At 42.6% G+C, this 13,778-nt stretch overlaps 1 protein-coding gene across 5 annotated transcripts in view; it reads left to right on the forward strand.

Annotated features, from left to right (window-relative positions):
- Nucleotides 1-13,778, forward strand: part of nmnat3 (nicotinamide nucleotide adenylyltransferase 3) — a 115,954-nt gene that overhangs the window by 89,666 nt on the left and 12,510 nt on the right. Inside the window, exon 5 of one of the 5 annotated variants that reach the window (XM_078563669.1) lies at nt 3,181-3,229. The exons of the other annotated variants lie outside the window; for them this stretch is intronic. Within the exon in view, the coding sequence (XP_078419795.1) occupies nt 3,181-3,229 (49 nt within the window). The remainder of the gene's footprint in view (nt 1-3,180; nt 3,230-13,778) is intronic. 5 annotated transcript variants of the gene reach the window in all.

Raw genomic sequence — 13,778 nt, forward strand, 5'->3', positions numbered from 1 at the left:
TTCCACAGGGCGTTGAGCAGAGTTTGGAGCCCTTTTCCATCTTTTCCAGTATGGAAGTGGTGACCAGATCCATGAGCACATTTCTGCACAAAATATTTTTTTGGACAAAAAATGCACAAAAAAGCTTATGACTAATATCTGAGCTTCTATTGCAGTACAAACAGAAGCCACCTAATGTCGTTGCTGCAGTAGAAGCTCAAACTGAAGCCCTATAAGTTCAGCTTGTTTAAGCTCAAACTGATTCCATCATGGCTGCAGGTACTAGTGCTCAAGAGAGTTCCAAGCTTCCAGTGCCCACTGTTTATTTAAGATGTGATTTTTGATCTCTCATGGAATCAAGGGATATGGGGAGTAGGTGGAAAAGTGGAGTTCAGTCCAAGGATTATCCACGATCGTACTGAATGGCAGATAGGTTCGAGGGGCCAGATGGTCTACTCCTGCTGTTCCTTACATTCTTATGGTTCCTAACTGCATGCCAGAAAGGTTTAACCCTAAATTTTAGACTGTGCCCATAGTCGCAGGCTCCCTAACCTGTGGAAATGGCTTCTCCCTCTTTTAGAAATGGTTTCTCCCTCCAGGTCTCTTTGGACCTGCACTGTTTCCAGCCTTTCATAATTTAGAAAATACCCTGCTGTATCCTTTTTACATCCAAAGTGGATGACCTCACATTTGCCAATCATGAACCGCCCGGTCAGAAAGGGTCTGTGTTGTTTGCCTCCTTCCTTCCTCCTCTTCAGGTGCTTGCCATATCCCTGGCACAAGGGTTGTGCTGTCACGATGACAAGGCGGCTCAGGATGCAGCAGAGCAGAGCAAATACTGGAGAGTACTGCAAGGCTGCCGTAGAATGGTCTAGGCAACAGAAGCACTGTTTAAGCACCCAAATGGTCTGCTCGATGACATTCCATGGCAGCATGACTCTTGTTGTATCAGTGCTGCCCACATATGTGGGATTTGCGCACTGGAGTCATGAGACAGGTGGTCAAGAGAAAGCCCTTGTTGCCCAACAGCCAGCCTCTGGTCTCTCATGGCTCAAATACTGATAGCATAGCAGACTGGCGCAGAATAAAGGGATCTTGACTGCTGTCAGGATAGCCTGCATTGATCTGCATGACACTGCCAGTGTGGTTGCACAACATCTGCACGTTGAGGGATGGAACCCCTTGTAGTTGCAGTACATCTCTGAATTTAAATGTGGTGCCCACAAACCAAGGTGTGTGCACTCAATGGCATCCTGCACCATGGGGAAGCCCAGTATCATGGCAAAGCCAGGTGCAGACAGTGTGTTTCTTCACTCTTTGCACACAGTGCATCAGATACCTCCCTTATACAACACCGGAAGGTAAAGTTGAAATGTTGGACATGTCCTGTGCTCCAAACTGGAAGGAACCCAACACAAAGAAATTCATGACCACAGTGACCTTCACAGCCACTGACAGTGCTGTCCTCACCCTGCTCTGAGACTGCAGGTCTGGTTACAGCAGATGACAGGTTTCAGTGAAATCCTCATTAATGAAACAGAGATGTTTAACAGGCTGTTCTTCACTGAGGTTGAGGTAGGAGCAATGCTCCTTGAAGAACCTGATGGATATGGCCTCCTGCCAAGAGCCCTTCACCCCTCATCTTCCTCCCTTTTCAAGAAGCTTGTCCTCCTCTGCGTTGCCTCTGTGGGGATGGAGATTAAGGCACCCATGACTGGGTGCAAGTGATGTGAGAAAAATCCTTTCAGTGAGAACCAAGAATTGCCACATGCCATACCTCTTCCTATAGACTTCAACTTTAAATGTCAGAACAAACCACCAAATACTTTTAAATACTCAGCAACAGCCAGTGGAAATCAATCAGCAACTAACCTGAGAGTGGTTGATGATCCCTTTAAATAGCACAGGCTTTAAATAGCCTTTCTGCTGCTGAAACCCCCTTCAGCTGGGCAAGGTCAGAAGAATGTGATAGCTGGAGCATTGATGCTGAAAATGGCACTGCTAGAGTCAAATTCGTGTTACCCACTGTCTGACATCACCACTGCTTACGCTTCATACTTCCAGAGTGCACTCCTAGCGCCGATGCTTCTGACTTACCCAGAATGGCACCCAGTGCAGACCATACCAGAAGTGTGTGTGCACAACACAGATGCCATTCTAGGTACAAAATGGCACTGCAGCACTGAACATGCAGGCATTACAAAGCCAAATTTTGTGGCCCATTTCTCCGGAATCAATAGCCAGTGACATAACACTATGCTACCATATTTACCTTTCTCAGTCTTTCTTCCCTTCCCTTTATTTTGCTTTCCGTATCTAATTTGACTCTAATTCACCCTATTTCCTTCTCTATCATTCCTCTGTTTCTGATTGGTTGAGAAGGTGGACCGTTGGTCCCGTGGTTTATAAGATTCCAGGTGCATCGCTGCCCTCACCACATCATCATCAACTTGTACTTCCAGGAATCACAAGTTTTTTGAGCTACAGGTCAAAAGATGAGGTCATCCACTTAATTAAAATCTGAAGGAATGAGACTCCATATTTCAGTGCCCGAGGGACAGTCTGGTCATAATTATGACCTACCATGTCATTAAAAATGGATTTTCACTTGAATGGATCAGCCCTAACTCTCTGGTGTGTTTATGGGGTATCCGGTGAGAACAGTAACCTCATGCCCCGTATGCATTTGAATGCTGAATCTCTTAGTGAGGTACTGATGTAGTGAAGCTTGTGGAGGAACTGGGTAACGTCCTGATTTCTGTATTTAATGGTGCATGTACAGTCACCAGAAGTTGCTGTTTGATTTTCTCCTTAATATTGGTGAGTGCTAATAGCATCACTGTTAGCCTCCTGCTACAAAATCCAGGATATGATACACAAAAAATGATTTGACGTAGAAATGAGCTGTGCTGCTGTTGCTGGGCTGAATCTTGCAGTCAGTTGGTTATATTTAGTATGCTGAGCATTAGAAGCCAAAAAATTGGATCATTTCGTGCTTGGATCACGATTTCATACACAAGTGTTAGGTTTAGATCAAGAATCCTAGGAGGAAATGTGATGTAACTTGTTAGATTGGCACTCTGTGCTTCAATTGGCTTTTGTTTATCCAGACAATTCACATGATTTGAATTTCTGGCTCTGAGAGTTATTTCAGTTTGCATTTCATTCATGACTGCTACAATTTTCCCCAATTTGTTTCAGTTTTCTTCCAAAGAATGCCTCATTGCACGAATAGCTATCAGGAATTAAGGTAATCTGGCTACCATTAATGACATTTCATGACTGACCAGCAAGGGGCATGTCTCTTTATGTAAACTTGAGGTCATCCAAAACTCTGCTACCTCTGTCCTAATTTACACCAATACCCATTCACACTTCATCCTTATGCTTGATGAACCTACATTGATGTCTGATTACGCAACACCTCAGTTTTAAAATTCTCATCAATGTTTTCAAATCCCTCCATGGTCTTGCCCATCCCTATCTCTAACCTCCTCCAACCCTAAAATCCTCCTAGATATATGCACTCCTCCAATACTGGTGTCTTGAGCTTCGCTAATTTTAATTGCTCCACCATTGGCAATTATACCTTCAGCTGTCAAGGCCCTAAACTCCGGAATTCCCTCCCTAAATCTCTCCACCTCTCTTTTCTTTAAGACGCTCCTTAAAACCTACCCCTTTGACAAAACTTTCAGTCATCTGCCTCAATCTACCTTATCTGAATCAATGTCAAATTTTGTTTGATAAACCCCCTGTGAAGCACCCTGGGACATTTTGCTACCTTAAAGGCACTCTATAAATGCAAGTTTTTGTTGCCTCAATTCAACTATGTCTCACTCGCTTGCTTTCTTCACTCTCTGGATAATGGGTACGTTCGGGTCAAAACCCTGGAACTTCCTAACAGCTCTGTGGTGGCAGCTCACCACCACCTTCTCAAGGGCAGTCAGGGATGGGCAATAAATGCTGGCCCGGCCAGCGAAGCCCACATCCTGTGAATGAATAAAAAAAAGTATCAAAATTCTTTGTGTTGAAAAAATACCCAAAAATCCAATTTTTGTCTTGCTATAGAACCCGATTACCTCTGGTTCAGTTACACTAAGATATTTCTCATGTTGCTCATTATCATATCATAATTAGGTCACAGCCATTTTTCATTGTTGGCGTCGCTTTTTTCACAGAAGTTACACTGTGGGAAAGCTTTGGTTTTTTCCTGTTAATTTCTGCTGTTTTTCTGTGTGTATTTTTGAGTGGGAGTGACGGTTCAGTACTTTCTCCCAAATATTTTTATCACTGAACTGGTTGCATTTCACATCTTGTGGATTGTTAGCTATTGACCGTGGTGCAAGTAATGACACTGTCATTTTTTTCTGTTACTTAAGTTCAGAAGCATGGTGCAAAGATATTAAAAGTAAAATTGCAGAAATAGTTACAAATTAATGCGTCAGTCGTGGCTTAGATGGAAGCACTCTTGCCTCTGAGTCACAAGGTTTTGTTTTTAAATACCACTCCAGGACTTGAGCAAAAAAAATCAAGACTGACACTCCGGTGCAGTACAGAGGGAATGCTGCACTGTGTGTGGTGGACCTGATGAAAGTGAAAAACTGGAAAAGAAATTCATTCTTTGCTCACTCCACTCTGGGTGTCTAATGGATGTAGTTTGAACTGAATGCAGGGTAGGCCAGGGGAGAGCCAAGCTCTGTGTCTGCCAAACAGCAGAAATGGAGCTTGAGAATATGAATAATCTATTGGGCTGAGAGCTGAGCGTGGAGAGGAGCTATTCAAGAACAGGGAGAGAGTGAGTGCTCACTGGAGGGGACATTTTGAAGAACTCTTCAACCAAGACTCTGTAATTGACTTGAGTGTCCTCAATTCCATCCCTCAATATCCCATCCATTCAGCCTTGGCGCTACTCTGATCCAGAGCAAAGCTGAAAAAGCCATTCGACAACTGAGAAACAACAAGGTCTCGGGAGCAGATGGAATCCTTGCCAAAATTCTGAAACACAACAGAGATACACTCCTGGCATGGCTGAACAAGCCGGTCCCTCATCTGGGAAGAGGAGTGGATGTCTGGGGTGTGCATGTTCAGGGATGCTGTCTATATTCAAGAAGAGAGACAAGTCTGATTGCACTAACTACAGAGGGGTCTCCCTGCCGTCTGCCACAGGGAAGATCATTGCAAGTATTGTCAATCGTTCCGTCCCAGTGGCTGAAGAGCTGCTTCCAGAGTCGTGGTGTAGTTTTCACTCATTGAGAGGCACCACGAACATGATCTTCACTGCATGGTAAATTCAAGAAAATAATAGGAATAACACCAACCTCTGTACTTGTCCTTTTTCCATCTCACAAAATCCTTTGACTCTGTCAACCGCAAAGAAGTATCCTCCTCAAATTTGGCTGCCCTCAGAAATTTGTCACCATCCTCCTGCTACTCTACGGTGTCATACAAACCATGATCCTCACCAACGGAACCATCACAGACCCTATCTCAGTAAAAACTGGGGTCAAACAGGGTTGTGTCATTGCACCAACTCTCCTCCATTTTCCTTACTGCAATACTGACCTCATCTCCAGCAAATTCCCCACAGGCATGGAAATAATCAGGAAACTGTTCAACCTACACTGCTTTCAATCCAAAACCAAAATCACTGCAACCTCAGTGATTGAGCTTCAGTATGCAGAATCGCTTGTGTGTGCACTCATGCAGAAACTGAGCTCCAGGCCATTGTTTGCTCCTTCTCTGAAGCATATGAGAAAATGGGCCTTTCACTAAACACCTGGAAAACTAATGTCCTCTTCCAACCAGTCCCACGGTAAATCACCTCTACCTGTCGAGTAAGGTCAATGGCAAGATCCTGGAAAATGTGGACCATTTTCCATAACTTAGGAGCCTCCTCTCGAAGAAGGCAGTCATGGACAACAAAATTCATCATCGTCTCCAATATGTCAGCTCAGATTTCGGCTGACTGAGGAAAAGAGTACTTGAGGAGCAGGATCTCAAGCTCAAGACTAAGGTCACAGTTTACCGGGCAGCAGTATTCCTGCATTCCTCTATGCTTCAGAGCCTTGGGCAACCTGCAGCAGGCACCTCAGAGCATACCATTAGCGGTGCCTTCACAAGATCCTCCAAATCCAGTGGCAACAAAGGTGGTCCAATGGCAGTGTGCTCTCCCAAGCCAACATGCCCAGCATCAAAGTGCTAATCACTCAAAATCAGTTCTGTTGGGTGAGATATTCATATGCCTGACACCAGACTCCCAACACAACTGCTCTACTTAGAATTCGTCCATGGCAGGCGACTCCCAGTAGGATTGTGGAAACACTTTAGGGATGTCCTCAAAGTATCCGTGAAGAGATCAAACATCCTCCCCACAAACCATGGCTTGTGACTGACCAAAATGGAGAAGGTTCACTTGGGAACACAACAAATATAAACAAATGGAGAGACTTCATTAGGAACATGCAGAGGCGAAGTCGAGGCATTGGAGAGAGCCTACGAACCTCCAAGTAACTCATCTACCTGACCCTTCAACCACCACCTGCTCCACATGCAGGGGCATGCCTGTCTGCAAATTGCACATTGAATTTATCAGCCATCGCAGAACCTATTGAACCGAGTGGAAGTAAGTCATCCTCGATCCCGGGGGACTGCCTGAGAGAAGACAGGAATCTATTTGGCAAAGCAAGGCAGTATGAAAAGTAAATTGCCTTGCAGGCCACATATTTTTGTGTTAAAGTGCTTTAGGTTATATGCTCATTTTCTGTATTTCATTCAGACCTGTGAAAATGATTATGTTGAACGTGAATGGCAAACATCTACCAGAGCTCACTTGTTACATGTACTGCACGCCATTAACAAACCATGTTTAGCAGTCAGATATGCTGTTCGTGCCACTTGGTTACAGGCTGGGAAAGGAAAACTACATTTTTAGAATGGGGAACCCAGCCCACAAATGAAGATTCATCCTTTGTTTGACATAAGCGTCTCTTGCTGTCTTACGATTCTATACTCAATGTTTGCCATTGTCAAAATTCCAAATGTGAGGTAGGTAGAAAGCTGCAAAGGGCAAGATTGCTTTCCTTTTGCTTATTTTATACTAAAATTTCACATTGTCAGTGGTCATTGGTCTCCAGGTTGAAAAGCCTAACATAAGTTGCACCCGCACTAATGCATGATTTTTATCATTTTGTTAGTGTGACTTGCTGGAGTCACACTTTCTTGGATCTACAAAAACATAAACTGTTGCTAATGGTATGTTGCTGTGAATGTCACTGAACCACTCAGGTATCATAAATTCTGTCCAACTAGTTGGAGTTAGAGGGATTTTGTTCAGAGTACAGTCTTCCAAATTCCTTAACGGGGCTTAATAAAGAATATTTCTTCTAGTAGCAACTATTTGAATTTCATGACTGTGAGACTTTTTTTATATAAGAGATTTGGTAACAAGTTTTTGATGCGCAATCTTTAAATCTGACCAGAAAAACCATTTGTTATAACAAGAAGAATGTAATGGAAAATTGTAAGAACAGGATTTCACTGTATGTGTTGATCATGTTTCAAAGTAATGAGATTTGCTATCAATGTGTGAACAAGTAAATCAATTTCTCCATCAAGGCTTGTGTTACAATAAATCAAATGTGTACTTTGCGAAATTAGAATGAAAATGGTGTTACACACTGTATGCTTACAATCTAAATCATAGAAATTTAATCTGGAGAAGATGACCTTTTTGAACAATAGCTGTTTTTACCATGTACAGGTTAAAATGCTTAATGAAGCATTAGTGACAATAACAGCACAACATAATTCATTATCTTACTTATATATTTTCAATGAACACAGATATAAATATATCCCATTGTTCTTTAATGCATTCACTGTTGAGTTTGTGATTATCCCTCTTTAGAATGGTCATGAGAAAACTCTTTCACTGAGTCAGTAGCATTAGAAACTAATGGAGCAGACATGTGTGGATTTTCTCAATAACAGGCTGACCTTTACATCCCCAAGACTTTCAAGAAGCACTGTTGTCTGGTAAAATCACATGCATTTTCCTAGCCTGCTGAATACTGGGATGAGAGAAGAGATCAGAACTTCTGTTTTTAATTCATTCATGGGATGTCAGCATCGCTGGCAAAGCCGGAATTTATTGCCCATCTCTAATGCCATTGGGAAGTTGGTGGTGTGCTGTCTCCTTGAAACACCGCAGTCCATTTGGTGATGGTACCTCTTGCTGTTTGTAGGGAGTTCAGGACTTTGGCCCAGTGACAATGAAGGAAAGGTGATATAATTTCAAGTAAGGTTGGTGTGTGACTTGGAAATTGGGCCTGCTTCCCTTGACCTTAAGGTGCTAGAAGTCATGGGTTTAGAAGGTAAAGCTTTGGTGAGTTTTTGAAGTGCATCTTGTAGATGGTGCAGACTTTAGCCACGGTGTGGAGGGAGCGAATATTTATGACGGTGGATGGATTGCCAATCAAGCTGGCTGTTTTGTCATGGATGGTGTTGAGCTTTTTGAGTGTTGTTGGAGTTGCACTCATCCAGGCAAGTGGAGAGAATTCCATCACACCCCTGACTTGTGCCTTGTAGATGATGGACAGGCTTTGGGGAGTCAGGAGGTGAGTTACTTGCTGCAGGATTCCTAGCCTCTGACCTGCTCTTGTAGCCACAGTATTTATAGCTGGTCCAGTTAAGTTTCTGGTCAGTTGTGACTCCAGGATGTTGATGTAGAGGATATGATCATGGCAATGCTGATGAATGTTAAATGATGATGGTTAAATTCTCTTGATGGAGATGGTCATTGTCTCGCACTTGTATGGTGTGAATATTGCTTGCCACCTATCAGCCCAAGCTTGAATATTGTTAAGGTCTTTCTGCAAGTGGGCATACCTGTTTTATTATCTAAAGAGTTTAAAATAGAACTGAACATTGTACAATTATCAGTGAATATTTCTACTTTTCTCGTTATAATGGAGGGAAGGTTATTGATGAAGCTGCTGAAGATGGTTGGGCCCTGAGGAACTCCTGCAGTGATGTACTGGGGTTAAGATGTTTGAACTCCAACAACCATCTTCCTTTGTGCTAGATTCCAACCTGTGGAGAGGGGTTTTCCATTTGCAATATCAGTTGTCACACTCTCACCTCTGAATTAGAAGGTTGTGGGTTCAAGTCTCACTCCAGAGACTTGAGCAGAAAATCTAACCTGACACTCGAGTGTAGCACTCTCACTGTAATGAGTACTCCAGTGCAATACTGTGTGAGTGCTGCACAGTTGGATGTACTGTTGAAGCATTAAACTGAAGCTCCATCTGACCAGTCACATATAAGGTCCTACAGCACTTTCTGAAGAAGAGTAGGAAAGTTCTGGCCATTATTTACCCCTCAGCTAAAATCACTGAAACAGATTATCTGGTCATTCGTTCATTGCTGTTTGTGGGATCCTATTGTGCACAAATTGTCTGCTGCGTTTTCTATATTATAACAGTGACTACACTTCAAGAGTAGTTTGGCTCTAAAGTGCTTTGGGACAACCTGAGGTTGTATAAGTTGATATATAAATCCAAGACTTTCAAATCTTTCTTTCTTTAACTCTCTCATTATGAGCCCAAACTGAATTTTGAATTACCCAATGGACAGGATTTTACCAACTTAAATCTTGTAACGGTGCGAACATTTTCCATTTACGTGCTTTGTTGTTGCTTTGTGCGAACGAACCAATAAGCAGCCCCACTCCAGGTTCCCTGACCAATCAGTGAGATTGAGTGGGATTATATACCTATTACAGCAATGGAGGATCTCGATTTATTTCTACTCACAATGAAGCACTTTTTGGAGGAAAGCAGACAGCATGAAGGAGGAACAAGCTGAAGCGTAGATGCAAGACATAGAAAGGCTGCCCACCCAACCGCCTCCCCTCACCCCGTTCATGGACTCGTCCCTGGAGGTCACGCTATAAGCAGTAATGACATGGAGAGAAGTGCTCTTCACAGAGGATGGCAGGAGATGACAGCCAGCCTCACCAAGCAGGCTTAGTATGAAATTGCTGAGGTGATAAGCAGCAGGAGTATGATGCCAAGGACGTGGATCCAGTATTGTAAAAGTTAATGACATCATGTGGTCTGGCAAGGTGAGTGCTCTCCAATTTTCAGTTAGCAACCATTGTTTTCACCTCCCTAGCAGTCTCCTACACCACACTCCTTTGACTGGTGCACCTTGCTATCACAGACATTCCTTTGTCTCCAGCCTCCTTCCCAAATCTCCATCCCAACAGACACCGCTCACATTCACCTGCAACCTCTTGCCCTCTCACTACTGTTCCTCACAGTCACCATCCTCAGTTGTGTACACTCCAACCTTGGCAATCAGTTAAGCTCTCACACTCCTACCTCTTGGCCTTTTCTCATTGCAGAAGAGAGCCCACAACTCAAAGGGGAGGCGGTCATGGCCACCCTGACATCTATGGAGGAGGAGGGTCCTGGAGAATGGCAGGATGGCAGCAGTACAACCTGTTGTCGATGAAGAGATGAGTGTGGCCCAAAGACCTGGGTGACAGCATTAGATATTACACTGCCACTTGGCACTTTCCTGCACTATCCCCATAACACTTGACGTCATTAGTATCCAGAAATCTATCAATTTCTGTCTTGAACAACCTCTGACTGAGCTTTGACAGCCCTCTGGGGCAGTAAATTCCAAATATTCACCACCCTCTGAGTGAAGAAATTCCTCCTCATCTCAGTCCTAAATGGCCTGCCCCTTATTTTGAGACTGTGTCCTTGGCTCTACACTCACCAGCCAGGGGAAACATCCTATCTACATGTGCCCTGTCACGCCCTGTAAGAATTTTGAAACTCTAGAGAATTCTGGCCCAGTTTCCTCAATCTCTCCTAATAAGACAGTCCTGCTATCCCAGGGATTAGTCTGGTGAATCTCCATTGCACTCCCTCCATGGCAAGTATATCTTTCCTTAGATAAGGGGACCAAACCTGTACACAATACTCCGGGTGCAGTCTCACCAAGGCTCTATACAATTGCAGCAAGACATCTCTACTTCTGTACTCAATTCCCCTTGTGATGAAGGCCAACATACCTTTTGCCTTGCTAGTTGCTTGCTGTGCCTGCTTGCTATCTTTTAGTGACTCGTGAACAAGGACCTCCAGGCCCCTTTGGACATCAAAACTTCCCAACATTTCATCTTTTAAGAAATGCTCTGCCTTTTTGTTTTTTTTAACCAAAGTGAATAACTTCACACTTATTCACATTTTATTCTGTCTGTCATACTCTTGCCCATTCACTTAGCCTGTCCAAGTGCCCTTGAAGCCTTCTTGCATCCTTCTCACATCCTCCTCACAACCCACATTTGCGCCTAATTTTGTGTCATCAGCAAATTTGGAAATATTGAATTTAGTCCCCATATCCAAATCATTTATATAGATTGTGAATATTTGTGGACCCAACACTGATCCTTATTCACAGCCTGTCATCCTGAGAAAGACACATTTATTCCTACTCTCTGTTTTCTGTCTGTTAACCAATTCTCAATCCATACCAGTATATTACCCCCAATCACATTTGCTCTGATTTTGTTTACTAACCCTCTGTGTGTGACCTTATCAAAAGCCTTCTGAAAATCCAAATACACCACATCCACTGGTTCTCCTTTATCTATGCTACAAGTAACATCCCAAAAATCTCCAACAGGTTTGTCAAACATGATTTTCCTTTCATAAATCCATGTTGACCCTGCCCAGTCATATTATTATTTTACTAGTGTCTAGTTATCACGTCCTTTATAATAGTTTCTAACAATTTCCCTACTACTGTCATCAAACTAACAGGTCTGTAGTTCTCTGTTTTCCCTCTCCCACCCTTCTTAAATAGTGGGGTTACATTTGCTACTTTCCATTCTGCAGGAACCTTTCCAGATCTATGGAATTTTGAAAGATAATCACCAATGCATCCACTACCTCTATAGCTATCTCCTTCATTACTCTGGGATGTAACTCATTAGGTTCAGGGTATTTATCAACCTTCAATCCAATTAATTTATCAAGTACTACCTGTTTATTCATAGTAATTTCTTTCAGTTCCTTATTTTCACATGGCCCTTGATTCCCTAGTATTTCTGGGAGATTTTCTGTGCCTTCCTCTGTAAAGACAGACACAAAATAATTGTTTAGTTTCTCTGCCATTTCCCTATTCTCCATTATAAATTTTCCTGTCTCCACCTATAATGGACCCACATATGTCCTTACTAATATTTTCTCTTTCACATACCTAGAGAAACTTTTAAAGTCCGCCTTTATGTTTTTCGCCAGCTTGCACTCATATTCTCTTTTCCATTTCTTTATCAGTTTCTTGGTCCTCCTTTGTTGGATTCTAAATTGTTCCCAATCCGCAGCCTTACCACTTTTTCTGGCAACCTTATAAACCAGTTCCTTTGGCTTACTGGGATCTTTAACTTCTTTTGTTAGCCATGGTTGATTCACTTTTCTTGTTGGACTTTTGTGCCTTAGGGGAATGTATATTTGTTGCAGACCATGTAATTCTTCTTTAAATACTAGCCATTGCCTATCTATCGTCAAATTTCTAAATGTATTTTCCCAATCCACTATAGCCAACTTCCCCTCATACCGTCATAGTTTCCTTTGTTCAGATTTAAGACTCTAGTTTCAGAATGACTGATATCGCTTTCAAACTTAATGTAAAATTCTTTCATATTATGGTCACTATTTCCTAAAGGCTCCTTTACAGCAAGGTTATTAATTAGCCCTTTCTCATTACTAAATACTAAATCTAAAATGTCCCAATCCCTAGTTGGTTCTTGAACGTACTGCTCTAGAAACCCATCTCGTACACATTCCAGGAATTCAGCCTCCACAACATTAATGCTAATTAGGTTTACCCAGTCCATATATAAATTGGAGTTGCCTATTATTACTGTGTTTCCCATGTTACATGCAGCTCTAATTTCCTGATTTGTACTCTGTGCAACGTTACTACTACCGTTTGGTGGCTTATAAATAAACCACACCAATGTTTGCTGCTCCTTGCTGTTTCTTGGTTCCACCCAAACTGATTCTACATCTTGATTTTTTGAGCTAAGATCATCTCTCACTAATGTACTGACCTTGTCCCTTATTAACAGTGCTACTCCACCTCCTTTTCCTTTTTGCCTATCCTTTCTAAATTATGAATATACTTGAATATTCAGTTTCCAGTCGCGGTTACCCTGTAACCACAACTCTGTAATGGCAATTAAATCATACCCATTTACCTCTCTTTGTGACTCCAAATCATCTAACTTATTGCAAATGCTGCGTGCATTCAGATAGAGTGCTCTTAACTTTGTCTTTTTAACATTATTGCACATTCTGATCCTATTTAGTGCTTTCCTTCGCTTCATCTGCCTTTTACTTTCCTACTTCCTGTTACCAGTTTTGCTTCCATCCAATCTGAGCTCCTTCTTAGGTTTCCATCCCCCTGACAATCTAGTTTAAATCCTCCCCAACAGCACGAGCAAATCTCCCTGTGTTAGTCCCAGTCCTGATACGGTGCAACCTATCCATCTTGTACATGTCCCATCTGCCCCAAAACTGGTCCCAATGCCTCTGATATTTGATGCCCTCCCTCCTACACCAATTCTCCAGCCATGTGTTCAATCACTCAATCCTCCGATTCCTATGATCACTAGCACGTGGCACTGGGAGTGATCGTGAGATTACTGCTTTTGTGCTCCAGCTTTTTAATTTCTTTGCTAGCTCCTTAGAATCTGCTTTCAGGACCTCATCCCTCTTCCTACC

This window comes from Cetorhinus maximus, chromosome 19 (genome assembly GCF_964194155.1).
Source record: "Cetorhinus maximus chromosome 19, sCetMax3.hap1.1, whole genome shotgun sequence".
NCBI classification, from domain to species: domain Eukaryota; kingdom Metazoa; phylum Chordata; class Chondrichthyes; order Lamniformes; family Cetorhinidae; genus Cetorhinus; species Cetorhinus maximus.